This window comes from Lycium ferocissimum, chromosome 9 (assembly GCF_029784015.1).
Source record: "Lycium ferocissimum isolate CSIRO_LF1 chromosome 9, AGI_CSIRO_Lferr_CH_V1, whole genome shotgun sequence".
Taxonomy (NCBI): Eukaryota; Viridiplantae; Streptophyta; class Magnoliopsida; order Solanales; family Solanaceae; genus Lycium; species Lycium ferocissimum.
In genome coordinates this window covers 36,856,687-36,874,749 of record NC_081350.1, presented here as the reverse complement: position 1 = coordinate 36,874,749, position 18,063 = coordinate 36,856,687, and the positions used below count along the sequence as shown (strand labels likewise).

General features: G+C 36.1%; 3 protein-coding genes across 3 annotated transcripts; all 3 read right to left on the bottom strand.

Annotated features, from left to right (window-relative positions):
* Positions 1-292: 292 nt before the first annotated feature.
* On the bottom strand, positions 293-4,092 carry LOC132030545 (uncharacterized). The gene is made up of 3 exons (XM_059420225.1): positions 3,708-4,092; positions 2,827-2,889; positions 293-1,963 (listed from the first exon to the last, which is right to left on the bottom strand). Exons 1-3 carry the CDS (start codon positions 3,919-3,921, stop codon positions 1,011-1,013), a joined length of 1,230 nt encoding a protein of 409 aa, XP_059276208.1. The 5' UTR covers positions 3,922-4,092; the 3' UTR covers positions 293-1,010.
* Positions 4,093-6,424: 2,332 nt separating this feature from the next.
* LOC132069466 (uncharacterized) lies at positions 6,425-8,812 on the bottom strand. The gene is made up of 2 exons (XM_059462810.1): positions 8,371-8,812; positions 6,425-7,580 (listed from the first exon to the last, which is right to left on the bottom strand). The coding sequence occupies exons 1-2, from the start codon at positions 8,546-8,548 to the stop codon at positions 6,688-6,690; spliced, it is 1,071 nt and encodes a 356-aa protein (XP_059318793.1). The 5' UTR covers positions 8,549-8,812; the 3' UTR covers positions 6,425-6,687.
* A 3,409-nt stretch (positions 8,813-12,221) lies between these two features.
* Positions 12,222-16,810, bottom strand: LOC132030544 (uncharacterized). The gene is made up of 3 exons (XM_059420224.1): positions 16,449-16,810; positions 14,423-14,512; positions 12,222-13,346 (listed from the first exon to the last, which is right to left on the bottom strand). The coding sequence occupies exons 1-3, from the start codon at positions 16,708-16,710 to the stop codon at positions 12,394-12,396; spliced, it is 1,305 nt and encodes a 434-aa protein (XP_059276207.1). The 5' UTR covers positions 16,711-16,810; the 3' UTR covers positions 12,222-12,393.
* Between the last annotated feature and the right edge of the window lie 1,253 nt (positions 16,811-18,063).

The following is an 18,063-nucleotide window of genomic DNA, read 5'->3' as shown; positions in this document are numbered from 1 at the left end:
GAAACATTCAACGGTGGTGATCACATCAAAGGGTCAAGTTTTTCATATTTCCTCAACTAAGCTATGCACAAAGCTGTAAGTAGATTTGAAATGACACTGCAAATAGTAGCTAATCTGCAAGTAGATGAAAATGTCATCAATACATCAAAATATTCTCCAACAACACCCCCAAAGTTGTGCTCTATATTTTCTTTAATAATCGTGGTGTCAGGGCCAACTTGCACGCACCTCGACTAAGTCCATGGTGTATATAGCTTGCTACCTCCCACTCCCACTAACACAGGTATTGCATTCTTGCTTTTGAATATAATGTTACAATTGATTCAAAGCCTAGATAGAGAGTCCACATATGTTGAACAAAACACACTTACCTACACACTAGAGCGATAACTGAAACTCATATCTTTTCGATGTCTAATACAATTACAACAGAGACACACACACCTTTTGAAGACATTATTAACCTAATCCAATGTAACTACTTAGTCACCATGCCGAGAAGAGTCTTCTTCGGACAATTGGAAACTTTGTTTCCTGTTAACAAAATCGAGGTATCCCTGCCACAAACCACAACATTATTGCATGTTTCTTAAATAAATGGGATTTTTGTAGTTTCTTAGTTATAAATAAGCAGAGGTTATTACAGATATGAATTGCAAGACAGCTTTATCTTTCTGCAACCAATACTAATTCACCCCATAAACTACAGGAGTCTATTCCTGTACTTAATCTTTCGTTTAAAGAGCCATATTTTATTCTCATGCTAGAATAAAAGTTGACATGAAACTGAAGTAAAAAACAATCTGATGCTGCAAGTTAAGATTGTACATGCTAAAAGACTGGAGGCACGACAAGAAACTTTAAGGAGAATCTACTTCATGTTGATAACTCAATGAAAAACAACCAGTCTGCTGCTAGAAAAGATGAAATCCCAAAACAGTTCAAGGTAGTCACGAGGACTTTCAGTTCATCTTGTAGGGAGCTCACTTAATGAGTTATCAAGTATCCAACTAATCAAAATCAACATGATATGTGGACTTTAGGTTTTGGGTGGTGGATTCAATCCCTACGAGAGCTGCATATTTGCGCTGCTGAATTTCTGTTCGCGTTGCTTGAGCTGCCTTCAACTGGGTGCCAAGTTCTTGCTCCTTGGCTTTTGCAACTTCATGGGCTTCTTTCAGACGCTCCTTTTTATGTTCGATCTGTGCTAGCTCTTGCTTCAGATCCTCGATTTGCCTCTTCAAAGTTTCCTCTTTCTCCTTGGCCTTCTCCCATTCTCCTTGAGTACGACCAAAATCCTCCTCAACATCAATTGCAGTACTTTTAGCATTTTCATAATTTTCCTGCAATGCTGGTAAAGACAACATGGTTTCTTCTCTCTGTGTGTCGAGCAAATTGCAGCGATGAGAAATGTATTCTGTAACTTCTCTGTAAAAAGAGGCATAATCAACATCAAGCGCTTTTAAACAAATAAAGGTAGCATTGGCCTGATGGACCATGTAACTAACATCGTTCTCAGAAGTAAGCAGCTTCTTCACCAATAAAGACCCGACTCCAAGAATCACTTTCTTCGATTCTTCATCTGGAATCTGGGGTCTATAATTTGCGTTTGGGGGATGCATTAGTACTCTAGACGACTTTACATTTAACTTTGTTTCCTCTTCGTCAGAGGGAACTTCCAAAGGCCTATCACTGGTTGACCCCAGTGAAGTTGGGGCAACAGCCTCTGGAGTATTCCCAGTTGCCGAAATTAATGGAGTATCTCCAATCGACCCCAATGGAGTTGAGGCAGCTGCCTCTAGATTATTTGCAGTCACCGAAACTAATGAACTATCTCTGGTCGACCCCAATGGAGTTGAGGCAACTGGCTCTGGAGTATTTGTGGCCAAAGAAGCTAATGGACTATCCCCGGTCGACCCCAATGGTGATGCTGGAGGTGGTGAAACTGCTGGAGCTTCTGTAACTAATAGGGGCAGCCACATTAACAATTAGCAATAACAACTTAAAGTTAAAACCAACTAAGGCTTTAGTTTACAAGATATATGCTTTAAATTTACAACTTACTGAAAGCATACCAAATCTTTATAGTTCAAAAAGATGTATACTTTGAAGTCAGAACATACTGGAAAATGCAAACCTACTAAATCTTTGGTTTAAGAGATGTGTATATACTTAGAAAGATACAAAAGAAATGAATTTGTTTTGTTTAGCATGATGTACATGAAACTTTTGTATATCTTTTTGTTAGCTTACATATTACTAACCAAACTGTAAAATTTCATCTTTATGACACAATTCTCATTCATATTGGCAAATTGTAAAGTTCTATAACTCGTGAAAAATAGCTAAAACAGATAACAATCTCAGATATTTAAAGATGACTCAAGCTCAAGAGATAAATAAGAGCTAACAGTATTTATGACTTAGGGTTAGTTATTGAAGACAAAAGGATGACTGAAATGATTTTTGGACTGAAAAGATGGTGAAAAGAGTTGGTGGAACACAAATGAAAACAGAGGTGGCTGGTTCTTCTTCCACTGGTTTAGATTGTGCAGAAACAAAAGAAATAGCTTTAGCACCAGTACGATGATATATATTTGACTTTTATCGTTTATATACAATGACGCCTAAGTTGGGGTCGGCTATATGAACCCTAATTGGTCATGTTTCGACCATTAAAAATTCATCTCATGCACTTTTATCATTTTATAGGAATTTAACGAATACAAACTACTATAACAGTAAGAAAAAAGGAAAAGAAACCTTGAACCAAAACAGAATGTTCATGAGGGAAAAAGTAAAGAGGGGCGAAAGGAGGAGGCTCACCATCTGATCCCTGTTTCGGAGGGCGACCTAGGCCACGTCGTAAAGATTGTGAGGCTGGACTTTCTGTTGTTCCCACGGATGGCATTTCAACGTCAACAACATGGAAAGATTTAGTTTAAGAAATTGGAAGAAGCAAAGGAAAAAGATATATGCTTAACAGTTAGAACTTACTGAACTTTAGCTTAAGAAGGTACAAGATGTTTTAAAGTTAGAACTTCTTGAAAACTTTAGTTAAAAAGATGTAAGCTTTAAAGTTAGAACTTATTGAAACCTTACTAGAGCTTTAGTTACAAATGCATGCTTTAAACTTAAAAATGTAAAACTGGCTAACCAGTACGATGATATGTATTGGAATTTTATCATTTTTATATACAACACCGCTGCTCTAAGTTCCCCTTATTTATATAGGGATGAAACATATAGTGAACTATTCAGGGCCCAGGGACATAGATAGGCTTTAACATGTGGGTTCGCAGAACCAGTAGCGTTGGCTCAAACCCTCTATAAGTGATAAGAAATAGGAGTCGTTTGGTTACCGGGATACGATAGACAAGGATATTCCATGGGATTAGCTATCTCACCAATTTGGTACAAAATGGTTCCCCAAACTAATTAATACCAATAACCAAACATGGGATAAAATAATTCCGCACTTTATCCCGGGATTGTTATCCCTTATTCCACCAACCAAACAACCCCTAAATATGCATAAATTAATTAAAAAAAACAAGTTAATGACACTTGAGGTCGTTGTCGTAGAATCCGCCTCTGGAACTACTTTAATAGTAAGCCCCACAAATTAAGAAACCTTGAACCAAAAAAGAATGTTACTCATGTAGAATCATTAAACAAAAGAAATTAAAAGGCTAGCCCTAGCTTACCAACTGAATGTTGTTTTTGAGGGCGACCCCAGCCCCATAGTAAACCTTGGCCGTGTGGTCGTGGAGAAGGGTGTGAATGGGTGGGAACATAGAGATCTGGACGAGCTCTTTTTCTTGAACCGCGCCTCTTAACAGGAGAATGAGCCCTTTCACCTTCGCTCTGATCATGGTCATCCATGATTATAGGATCCTCATTAACGATTGTGACACGCATTATTATAGAAATTGGGGCTAATTCAATAGAAATCGGTTGTACCTAGGCTCGATTCCCGTCTCTACTTTGTTTGACCAACAATGAGAAGTGCTTTTAAGAAAAAATTAGGTGCCGATTGCGCCAATCTAAAAAGATGTAGGGTGTGTTTGGTAGGAAGGAAAATGTTTTCTTGGAAAACAAGTTGGTTTCTTACTTATTTCTAGTGATTGGTAAGTAAGCAAAAAATATTATCACATGAACATTTATGTGTAGTCTACCAAAATACTATCGAGTTGGATGGGGTGGGGAGTAGGGGTTCGGGGGGTTGGGGTTCGGGTTGGGGGCGTTAGTGGGTGGGGAGGAGACAATGAACTTGGAATTTCACTTATGGAACATGGTTTCCCTCCTTTCATTAGGAAAGTCAGCTTCCTCATTTTTAAGTAACTTAATTTCCTACAGGAAATGTTTTCCAAAACATTTTGACCAACCAACATAAATAAGTCACACCCAAATTGGACATTTTTACTTAGTGAATACTTTGTACAACAATGTGCTTTTTTCCTTTCTGGAAAGAATTTGCTTAGCAAAAGTAATTAATTGGAAACATAATTTCTCTTATAACAGAAGCATCTTAGAAGAACTTGCAATGAAAGTTGTTCTCATAACAGCATACTCGGCAGTAGTAACAGGAATAGTGAACTAATCATTGGTTTTGAGATAATGTTGACAACACCTGCATAAAGGTTAAAAACAAATGCTGAAATTAGTTATGACGATAATAACTTGGTTACTTGGCTTCCCAAATTATCCTGTCCCGTTGATTTCTTCATCTGCCAACACAGCCTGAAAACTTGCAGTTTTGTAACAGAAGTGATTCTAGAAAATTGTTACAGTTTGCATGCACCTTGACTAATCCATCAGGCACCTGCTCTCTCCCACGATCACAGAGCAGTTGCCAAGTTTGACATTTATCGGGGGAGGAAACATATGTTCCGATGAACTTATTTACAGTGCATGATTCCAAGAGCAGCTGTTCATTCAAGAAAAAGAAATCATACACTAGCACAGAAAAGAAAGTTCAAACACACATTCAAATGTGCTGTTGAAACAGTTTCACCAAAAGTGAGTCACCTGAATGATCATGGGGATGAAGCTTGCAGTATAAAAGTACTTCTACATTCGAAAAGTAACTTAAACTTGATGCATTGCAGCATATCCTAGCATTGGCATAGTGGGTAAAACTCTTAGGTTAGCATACAACTTCTAAAAGGCAGAGACAATAACTTATGCCGTTATTTCCTTCCACAGCTCAGCCACCAACGTATTCCCAACAGCCAGAGGAGCTTCTTCAGCATAAAATAACCAACTTATTTTTTCACTTTCAGTGATCATTCAGTTATGGCATAAAACATACCAAGCAGCAGAAAGTATCATCAAGAATATAACTCTTGAGTGAACCTTTATCATCACTGGAATGAATCGTTAATGATATGGTAGTAATTTACTAAGGCAAGTACTATAAAGCTGCAAAAAGCCACAGCAAAACGAGTATAAGAGCATTAGACTCTAAAATGTTGCAGGTTTCTTTAATCTTGTTAGAAGATCCTCTCATTCTTCACCTTCCAAACCAGAACACTGGAAAAACAATGTCACTTTTCATCAACATTTTTCAGGGAAATGCTTTTATGCAGATGAAATTATCGGGTCTGGCACTTGCTTTTAAATTCTTTGGATACGTGAATCTAATGAAACAAGTTTCTCGTCGCAGAGTGCATAAAGTATTGGCATGCTCCTGTTTTACCACATACAAAAGGAAATCCCAATATCTTCCTATAAGCTTTCACATAGTTGAAAGCAAGTAACCACACCATTTTACAGGACATAGAAATTCAGTAGTATCTAAAAAATTACTGACAGTGACAAATGCTTTAATACAGCTTTTACTGATATAGGTTTCATCTTACCTGAGTGGAAAAGTAAATTTTCTCAGTTGCAGATCCTCCTAAATTTTCTCAGTTGCAGATCCTCCTAAATTTTCTCAGTTGCAGATCCTCCTTCTCTGAATGCAAATCTGTCTAATGAAGCATATTAACACATGAACAGTTGTGATGTGTTTGCACATTTTCAAGGGACAAATTGTATGCGCAAGTCATTAGAAATTATCTTCAGCCAGTTTATCAGTTTGAACTTTATTAAGTCAATCAAGTCCAGCTTTATTTCATCACCGTAGTCAACTACATAAGTTATGACAGAGATTTAGTTTCAAAGTGTGCATTATACAAAACCTGTATGAACCCACCCATGTTTTGCCACTTTAAATTTGCTATATGCCAAACAAGCTGACCAATCAAAAGAAAAAAAAGTTCCAAAGATGGAAGTTAGTCATAAAATATAAGACTTCATTTTTACATAATCTCCTTGTAAGGCACTTATCAAAAAAATTGTACTGCTAAGGAATGCATAGGCAGCATAATAGTCATAACTGCAGTTAGTTTAGAGAAGATAAATAGGGGCAAATTTCCAATTTGAAAGCATGTAGCAGCAAAAACACATATATTTTTCCCTTTAACATTTTACTTTATCCGGTACAAAAAAGCTCCCACAGACTAATAAGACGTGAGAGTTAGATCCGATGAGGTATCTGAACCATAACTAAGAGTAAAATTCATCATCAGCCTGTGCCAGATCAAATGACACTTTGGGTAAGTAACAATAAGCTAGAGGGGAAATCTATCCTAAAACATCAGAACGGACAAAGGGAAGACAGAAGATTTCGACACAGTAGAACTATGGAAATGCTTCCATCAACGGCATGTTTTGAAACTGCTGAATTCTGAGTGCCCGATTATTAATCGTATTGCTCAGCTCTTCAGTCACCAGCATATCCAAGTTAAGCTGACTTTCCTTTCTTTGAATTTCAGACTTGAGTTTCTCCAATTCAACTTTCATTGATTCGATATTCTTTTTCTCATTTTCATTCTTTTCCGCAAGCTTATTCATCTCATCATTGATCTTTTTTGTCTCAACAATACAATTTATCGCATCTTTAATCTCATCAAGCCGAGTTCTAAACCAGTTGACATTCACCTTCATTTTCTCAGCATCCTTGACTACCAAGTAGTAGGAGTCCAAGAGATTACGATCAATTTCAATCAAACGTTTCTTTTGGAGCTCTTGGACAGCCTTACATATAACTTCGAGAACAGAAGTAAGCATGTCGCCCGACTCCATAGGACAATCCTTCGTAATGTCTCCGTGTTTTTTGCGGATGGCCAGAAAAGTTGGCTCAAGACTCGGATTCATGGTAATTGATTGTTTCGCCTTTTTTGTGCTTTCTTCTTGATTTGCTTTTACTTCTTCAAAAGCAACTGCCACTCGTTGAAGGAAATTGACATCAATGATGCAAGTTGGCTGATTACTTAGATCTGTCTCTTGAACGACAGCTGTACAAGGAGGAGGAGCTTCACCGATACCACCTTGAATAATATCAGGTGCAACATCTTCAATTTCTGTCTTCACTTCTTTTAGTAATCTTGACTCTGGCTGCATAGCTAGTGAAATATTGATTTGGCCAAAATGACTTTTCGCCACAGCACTTATCTGACATCCTTTAGCTTTGGTTGATGCTTCAGACTGATGAATTGGTGGGTTTAATGAAGCCACACGATCGTGAAGACCAACTGCATGGGCATTACACATGTAAGGACCAAATTAAGAGGGATCTAATCACCAAACCATTCAAGTTAAAACAGAACACTGAAGTTGTCATTTTCCATTAGTAAATAAACAAAATGAACTCCAACAAAGTATCCTTAAAATTCTACTATCAGAGTAAGTGATTAAGACATAAAATTGATAAATAATTTCTCTATTAGCCGAACTTTATTTTATGACCGAAAAATCCGTCTAACTCGCAACATTCGAAACTCGGGGACAATGGGCCCGCCCCTTCTATTCTTCTCCACTTAAATTCCTTCAACCTTCGCCACTTGAACTAAGCCGTGGGGCTCTATCAAACTACGTTTTCAACCACTAATTTTATATTTTCTTCTATAAAAGCAGGCTATCCAGCTTTTTATTTCATTACTTTGCTAAAAAAAAAAATCATGTCAAACAAAATGAGACCATGAAGTCAAACTCTGACTAGAACATTTGGGTCAGCGTGCACACACCTTAACTAATTTCAAGGTTACCTCCCACCAACACATGCATCGAGTAGGTCATTTTAAGTCTATTATTTTACCGAACACCTTCTACCTCTCATCAGGTATCAGATAACTAACATCATACCAAGTGTAATCCCGTAAAGTGGGGTCTTGGGAGTATAGAATGTACGCAGACCTTACCCCTAAGGTAGGTGGAGAGGTTGTTTCCGATAGACGCTCGGCTCAAAGAAAAGCAAACAAAAGAAATACATAAAACCTTTAAATGAACAAAAAAAGTTGGAACAAGGGGTGGGGGGTTGCTCACCAGATGGTCTGTGATTGTGTGAAGAAGGCCGATGTTGATCATGGGTCGGGTCAAATGACTGTGGTGGAGCTCTTTTTCTTGACCCACAACCCGAAATCCTCCCAACAACTTGACCCTTTTTGTTCATGCATGTTGCAAAACCAGGTGGTATTTCTGAATCATAGCTTTCCTCTGTCATTGTTATTGATTAAATGAGTTCTTTTTTGACGAAAGGTTAGTGATTCTTGAAAAACAAAAAGACTGGAATGACTTTTGGAATGCAAAGATGGTAAAAAGTGTAGAGGAAGAAATGGGACGGAAATAAGATGGCTGAAAAAATGATACGTATACAGTAATATTTTTGTTTGAAGAAAAAATGGTGGAAAGGTGGAGATAATAACAAAAATGTTGGGATGTTTCTTTCAGTGGATCTTTGTTGCAGAAACACAAAAAGAGAAAGAAGGTGCAGTCTGCAGAGCATGCAATTAAGAAGGTACAGATAGACCAAGAAGATGAATAGGATAATTATAGTATTACCAACAGTCTGTTTGGGCCACCTACCAAAATTTGCTTCTTTAAGTACTTTTTGTGAAGATTATAACAAAGCAATAATTTCTGCTTGGTCAAAGTCAGAAAAGTATTTTCGGGAAAAAAATTCAATTTCTGATAAATAAGTTCTACTAGCTATTTTTTTCCCTAAAGGTTTGGTCAAATAAATTTGCACTATCCGGTCATTTAAGTGTTTATGTGTAATTTTCTTGGTATTCTGATTAGTAATCTGATAAAAATAGTAAGCTATCATAGATTAAAATTAACAATAGGGTAAAAAAAAAATTTAGATAATCAATGTAGATAAATTTATCCTATTTAGAAATAGTTTTAAAAATTGGAAGTAATTTACTATCACAGGTTAAAATCAACTCTTTACATTGTTGTGTATAACGTCATTCCTCCCAGAAAAATAATTTAAGTTCTATATTTGACGGTGTAAGATATATCTACACAACCAAATCACCTATAATAAATTTCTTCATAAATACTGATTGGTAGAAAAGGAATAGCTTTAGCTTTAATTGTACTGTATACTGTACATGAAAAGGAAGAAAATGAAACAGCAAAAAGTTTTAAAACTCAGATTTTGGCAAATGATACAAATGGAAATTTCAGAGTTTTCATCTCTATAAATTATCTTTAGCCTTGTGAGGAAACATTCAGCAGTTGTGGTCATAACAAGATGTCAAGTTTTCATATTTCCTCAAATGAGTTATTGCAAAAAAGTGTAAAGACATTTGAAATAGTAGTTTATTTGCACTGTGGTCCATACTATTACGATCGGAAATTTACACTGTATAATATACGAAGTTGATTTTCTTTATGTATATGTAATAAATGATAAACCGCTTTTATGAAAAAAACCTGCATCGTCACTGATTACAATCGTGCTCTTTAATACAGTGTTACAATTTATACAGAGGTTAAATAGAGAGTCCTAAATATGTTTTACAAAGACACTAACCTACAAACGACAACTATAACTTAAAACTCATTTTTTCGATGTCTACTCGGCTGTAACTGCTTTAGCAATTAGCACCACGCTAGCAAGAGTCTTCTTCAGACGATTGAACCTTTGTTTCTGTTAACAAAGTCGAGGTAACCCTGCCATAAACCACAACATTATTGTATCAACTACATGCAAAGCCTTAAGAAAGACCAAAATTTGCTCTATTGTTTTTACTCAAAGAGAAAAGGTAAAGCTAAATCCTAATATAGATCTAACTGAAATAGGAAAGACTTGAATAAATCGTGAAATATATATTGCTTCTCTGGTTTGAACTACTAGTGAACTCGTTATTATAAATGTAAATGTCCTAACCAAACAGTCTGACTGCTCCCATCGAAGAAACACAGAAAGCAAAAGCAAACAAGCAAATAATTATAGGCAAAGATCTACACATTACTATAGTTTTTTTCTTCTTAAATAAATGATTCTTTTTTCACTTACCCCTGTTTGGATGGTGGTTTCCCGAGGTTCATTAATGTATGGTTTTGTATGAAACCATGTTTGTTTTCATTATTCTTAAAATTATGTGGTATGGTGTTGTAAACTCGTGGTTCATCCCATGGTTATATAACCATGAAAAGTCCCAATATTTGTAACCACAAATTTGGTGGTTTTTCCGTGGTTACGTATTTCATTTCCCTATTATACCCCACCCTCCACCATCCCCCACCCACCCCCACCCTACCACTCACCCCACCCCTCGCTCCACCCTCCCACCATCCACCCTACCACTCACCCCCACCCCCACGCCCACCCTCATCCCACAACCACCCACCCCTCCACCACGCACTACTCCTCACCACCACCTAACCCCACCCCCACAACCACTTACTCCCACCCTACCACCCACTACCCCCATCCCCATCCCACAACCACCCACTTCACACCACCCACCCCTCCACCACCCACTACCTCTCACCCCCACACACCCCCACCCCCACCCTACCACGCACTACTTCCAACCTCATCCCACAACCACCCACCTCACACCACCCACTCCTCCACCACCCCCACTTACTACCTACTTATTTTTAATAGTTCTGCAACAATGATTTTTATTCTTTACTAATTCTTAATTTACGAGTTTTAATAATATATATAAACTAATTTCTAATTAAGAGTCCTAAGGGTATTTTAGTAAACTTACAAATTATTATATATTTCTTTCTCCCTCGCTTCTTTTTCCTTAAGTTCATTCTTTAACCATTTTTTCCTCTCACTCTCTCGTCAACCAAACAATACAAATGTTATAAAATCAAAATTAAAAAAACGATCACGTCGGTGTTTTTTTTTTTTTATTCAAACATCGAACCGTGTGTTCCTTGGCATTAAGGGTTTTACCATACAATATAATACAACACCGCTCTAAAAATCGATGGAGTCCGTACCATACTATAAAAATAAAAAACTATTGCATTAATGAATATAAAAAATAATTATATTTTTTTTCTCGCATTTTTGAAACAACCATCCAAACAGAGGGTTAGTTTCTTAGATGGGTAAAAATAAGCAGAGGTTACTGCAACAATGAATTAGCAGAGAGCTTTATTTTTCTACAAGCAATACTAATTCTTAATTTACGCAGATTTGGTCGCAGAAATAGTACTTCTAGATCCACTACATGCCCAAGGACTTTAGTTCTTTTTGGCATACGATATTTTTGTTCTTCTCAAATGAACCAAAAATGTTTCTGAAAAATCCACCCACAAAGTCTATTCCCATAAATCACCTTTTCTCTGTTTATTTGAAAGTCGATTAAGAAAGCCCTTGTCTAAGCGTTCAGAAGAAAACACACTCATACAGTGAGGTAAAGTATATTCGGAGAAAACCGCAGAGACGAGGTAAGAAACATTATAGTATATAACTGTTAAGTCATTGCTCATTGCAATAGCAAATATTAAGTAATCAAAGACAAAGTTACGGGAATGTAAGGGCAACGAGGTCAATTTAACTTCGATTATCAAAAAACTAAAGGCAATAACAAAGAGGTCCAAAATTCTTTGCAGAAGCAAAAGCTTGCTTTCAATAGTTAATTAAAAAGCCATATCGTAGTAGGCCTAAATCTTTCGTTTACATGAAACTATAAGTTAACATTAACAAAAACTGACATTATATGGTAGCAGCTTTTTGTTTACATCAAACGATCTAAGCGGCTTTCTCTAGAAAAAAACTCCCTACTTATAACTTAGTTCCCTTGCAACAAAAGACATATGTAAAGTCTCATTCTCATGCTAGAATAAAAGTTGACATGAAACTGAAGTAAAAAAAAAAAAAACTGATGCTGCAATTTAAGATTGTACACGCTAAAAGATTGGAAGCATGACAAGAAACTTCAAGGAGAATCTACTACATGTTGATAACTCAATGAAAAAACAACCAGTCTGCTGCTAGAAAAGATGAAACCCCAAAACAGTTCAAGGTAGTCATGAGGACTTTCAGTTCATCTTGTAGGGAGCTCATTTAATGAGTTATCAAGTATCCAACTAATCGAAATCAACATGATATGTGGACTTTAGACGTTGGGTGGTGGATTCAATCCCTACGAGAGCTGCATATTTGCGCTGCTGAATTTCTGTTCGCCTTGCTTGAGCTGCCTTCAACTGGGTGCCAAGTTCTTGCTCCTTGGCTTTTGCAACTTCATGGGCTTCTTTCAGACTCTCCTTTTTATGTTCGATCTGTGCTAACTCTTGCTTCAGATCCTCGATTTTCCTCTTCAAGGTTTCCTCTTTCTTCTTGGCCTTCGCCCACTCTCCTTGAGTATGACCAAAATCCTCCTCAACATCAATTGCAGTACTTTTAGCATTTTCATAATTTTCCTGCAATGCTGGCAAAGACAACATGGCTTCTTCTCTCTGTGCGTCTAGCAAATTGCAGCGATGAGAAATGTATTCTGTGACTTCTCCGTAAAAAGAGGCATAATCAACATCAAGCGCTTTCAAACAAGTAAAGATAGCATTGGCCTGATGGACCATGTAACCAACATCGTTCTCAGAAGTAAGCAGCTTCTTCACCAATAAAGACCCGACTCCAAGAATCACTTTCTTTGATTCTTCATCTGGAATCTGGGGTTTATGATTTGCCTTTGGGGGGTGCATCAATACTCTAGACAACTTTACATTTAACTTTGTGTCCTCTTCATCAGAGGGAACTTCCAAAGGCCTATCACTAGTTGACCCCAATGAAGTTGGGGCAACAGCCTTTGGAGTATTCGCGGTCGCCGAAACTAATGGACTATCTCCAGTCGACCCCAATGTAGTTGGGGCAACTGCCTCTGGCGTATTTGCAGTCTCCGAAACTAATGGACTATCTCTGGTCGACTCCAATTGAGTTGGTGCAACTGCCTCTGGAGTATTTGTGGTCGCCAAAGCTAATGGACTATCCTCGGTCGACCCCAATGGTGATGCTGGAGGTGGTGAAACTGCTGGAGCTTCTGTAACTGATAGTGGCAGCCACATTAACAATTAACTATAACAACCTAAAGTTAAAGCTAACTAAGGCTTTAGTTTAGAAGATATATGCTATAAATTTACAAGTTATTGAAAGCATACTAAATCTTTAAAGTTCAAAAAGATGTATACTTTGAAGTATATATATATATATATATATATATATATATATATATATATATATATATATATATATATATATATATATGCTTAAAAGAAATGAATTTGTTTTATTTAACATGATGTACATGAAACTTTTTGTATATCTTTTTGTTAGCTTACATATTACTAACCAAACTGTAAAATTTCATCTTTATGACACAATTCTCATTCATATTAGCAAATTGTTAAGTTTTATAACTCGTGAAAAATTGCTAACAGATAACAATCTCAGAAAGTTGAAGATGACTCAAGCTCAAAACACAAATAAGAGCTAACAGTAAGTATGTTCCCTGTTTCCTCCGATGGCGACCTCTGCCTAGCCCTCTGCCGCGTTCTATAGGTTAAGGAATGGCGTCAAACAAAACTCGACTGACATCTCGGGAAGCTCTATTTCTTAAAGTACACGGCCTTTTAACAGGATTTTGTAGATTGGAGTTTTTCTCTGCATTTGTTAAAAGGGTGGAATATGACTTTTAAGGTTAGTGGTTGAAGACAAAAGGATGACTGAAAATGACTTTTGGACTGAAAGGATGGTGCAAAAAGTTGATGGAAGACAAATGAAAACAGAGGTGACTGTTTCTCCTTTCAGTGGTTCATATTGTGCAGAAACAAAAGAAATAGCTTTAGCACCAGTACGATGATATATATTTGACTTTTATCATTTGTATACAACAACAATAACGCCTAAGTTGAGGTCAGCTATATGAACCATCATTGGTCATGTTTCTCCCATTAAAAATTCATCTCATGCACTTTTATCATTTATATAGGAATTTCAAGAATACAGGAACTACTATAATAGTAACACCAACAGAGAAAGAAAAAAAAAAAAAAAAAAAAACCTTGAACTAAAACAGAATGTTCATGAAGCAAAAGTACAGAATGGGGAAAGGAGGAGGCTCACCATTTGATCTCTGTTTCGGAGGGCGACCTGGGCCACGACGTAAAGAAGATTGCGAGCCTGGATTTTCTGTTGTTTCCGTGGATGGCATTTCTACATCAACAACATGGAAAGAATTAGTTTAAGATATTGGAAGAAGTAAAGGAAATAAGATATATGCATAACAGATAGAACTTACTGAAGCTTTAGCTTAAGAAGATGTAGGATGTTTTAAAATTAGAAATTCTTGAAAACGAACTAAACCATTAGTATAAAAAAAAAGATGTAAGCTTTAAAGTTAGAATTGAAACCTACTAGAGCTTAGCTACAAATGTATACTTTAAACTTAAATATGTAAGCTTTAAAGTGAACTTATTGAAAACTAAGTAAGCTTTTAGTTTGTGAAGATGTTGAGCTTCAAAGTATGAACATATATGCTTCTTCTTTTTTTTTTCCCTTTTTTTTTTTTTTTTTTTGATAAGGAAGAACTTCATATATGCTTTAAAGTTAGAACTTACAAAAAATTTGCTAAAATGAAAATAGAGCTAACAGTGGAGCACACTTTTTTGTGGTCTCAACTAGTGTATTTCGTACTCACTTATTTCCGCTTTTTTTTTTTTTCTTTTTCATATCAAAGCTCTATAAATGGCAAACCAATACCATTATATGCAATTCGACTTTTATCATTTATATACAACAACTACACCTCCTAACAAGTCGGGACGACTACATGAGTGCATGGGATGAAAGATATAGTGAAGGGTGAGAACCAACTATGTAGCATCTACATCGAGAATTCAAGTATTGTATACGCCGTTAGTCCGATCCTTTGTAAGAACTACCGTAATAACGAACTTGAAAAATGGATCTGCTACTCAAGGGGTGGAGGTAGGCTTTAACATATGGAAAGGGCCAAGTCACAGTGGTAGTTACGGGTTCGGCAAAACCTAATAACTTCGGCTCAAACCCTTTCATTTAATATATATGTAGTACAAAAATAATATATGCTGCACCCAGTAACCAAAAAGCAAAAATTGCAGTCCAAAACTCATAACAGAAAAATCCTAGTTTCGCCTCTTGCATATGGGTGCGGAAGAACTCAATAGCTTTGACCCGAACCCTACATATGTGTTAAGAAATCACTAAATATGTACAAAAATGAAATTGATACCACAGTTACACTCATAAAGTTTATATCCAAGACCACTGGAACAACTCTAATAGTAACCCCACAAATAAACCTTGGACTCAGTTACACTCATGAAATTAGTATCCAAGACCTGGAACTACTTTAACATTAACCCCACAAATAAAAACTTTGGCCCAAACTCTAAATACGGTGTTAAGAAATCATTATATATGTACAAAAATGAAACTCATAACCCAGTTACACATAAAATTCATATCCAAGACCCACACTGAAACTATTTTAACAGTAACCCCACAAATAAACCTTGAACCTAGTTATACTCACAAAATTTGTAACCTCATAAATAAACCTTGAACCCACCCACAAGAAAAAAAAAAAAAAAAAAAAAAAAAGAGTATAAACTGTGAAGCCAGTTACACTCATAAAATTTTTAACCCCGCAAATAAACCTTGTACTCAGAATGCATATCTAAGACCCAAACAAGAACAACCTTAACAATAACCCCACAAATAAACCATGAACCCACCCAAAAAAAAAAAAAAACATTGAACCCAGTTAGACTCATAAAATTTGTAACCCCACAAATGAACCTTGAACTCAGTTACACTCACAAAATGCATATCCAAGACCCACACTAGAACTACTTTAGCAGTAGCCCAGAAATAAATCTTGAACTCAGTTACACTCATAAAATTCATATACAAAACCCACATTGGAACTACTTAAACAGTAATCCAACAGATAAACCTTGAACTCAGTAACTCATAAAATGCATATCCAAGACTCACACTAGAACTACCTTAACAGTATCCCAACAAATAAACCTTGAACTAAATAAAGAGAATGTTACTCACCCTCAACAGTAACCTTGAACCAAATAAAAAGAACGTTAGTACTCACCATCATCTGATCTCTGTTTCCTAGGACGACCCCGGCCACGTTGTAAACCTTGATCATGTGGTCTTGGAGAAGGGCGGGGATGGGTTGGAACAAAGAAATTTGGACGAGTCCTTTTTCTTGAACTGCACCTCTTAATAACAGGATCAGGAGTAGTAGTCCTTTCACCTTTGTCATGATCATCAGAGTTATCTTCAGTAGGTAAAATTTGGTCCAAAGGTTCAAAACCAGGTGGAGGTGGTATTTCTTTTTGCTCTGACCACATTCTTACTTGCTTCTGCTTAAACTAAAAGGGGGGTTCTTCAAGATACACAAAAATGACTAAGAATGAGTGATTTAGCTCTAAAGCAAATGAAAGAAGGAAAGATGTTGAGAGATATTAAGTAGGCGTTTGGCCATGAAAATCACATATTTTTTCGCTTTATTTGGTATTTCAGAGTTGAAGTTGAAGATGGAGTTGAATTTGGTTATAGTTTTTGTAAAGAATATTTGGTTGCTTGAATGAAAAATAAGTTTTGATTCAAATATAATTTTAAGTTGTATTTGAAATTTTTATAGCCAAATAATATAAAGTGAAAAAATGAAAAAATATTTTAGAAAAAAGTGAATAATTCTCGTGGACAAACGAGCCCTGAGTATGTATTTCTTTGACAGGATTAAAGATGGTGTCAAGGGAGTAGGAGATAATGACAAAAATGGCGTGATTTTCTCTGAAAAAGTTGGTTGCAGAAACACACAACAAATAGAAAGTTACAGGGGGGCAGAGGAAGTAATGGAAAGTGTGGGAAAAAGGACAAATAAAGACTAGAGAAATGTTGCACAGGTAGTACATGCAGATATTGGGAAGGAAAAAAGGAAATAGCTTTTGCTTCTTTGTGACTTAAAAGAAGAGAGGAGAAACCATTTTTTACACTAAAAATATGCTACTGCTATTTTGAGATTTTAAAATCTTACAACTACTTCCTAATCTTATATAAGTAAGTAATGTGGTTCATTAACCTTTGAGTACCCGTATCAAACGTGTTGATAATATGGGTATTAAATATTTTGGACAAATAACACTTAACTCTCATATAATAATGAGAATATTTCATAAATAACTATAGCTTAGAGCGTAATTACGAAACACAGCTTCAGTTCGCCTATTTACAAAATGTAAGACAAAAGAGCTATATCAGACGGGTATCAACTATATCAGCGAAATAGTTGTATCAGACAAGTATCAGTAGTGATAGTTGTATCAACGCATATTGTATTAGGCAAATCGCACGAAAGAGTTGTACCAGAGCATATTGTATCAATGCTGATAGCTACATTTCGTAAATACAGTAGCTACGTTTTGTAAATACAATGCAAATGTTTGTCACATCCCGTAATTTTTCCTATAACTCGTATGTTTTCTTATATTTTAAACACTTCATATGTAATGAAAATCTTAGACAAATATTATTTGAATAATGTTTCATTTTACAAGGTGATAAAAGGTATAATTTTGTAGCTAAGTATACTAAAATAGAATGCTAAACGAAAAATTAAAATTAAGGATATAAAGTTTCTAATTAGTTCAAGTTATAATAAAGTTTCTAATTAGTTCAAGTTATAATAACATACATACATA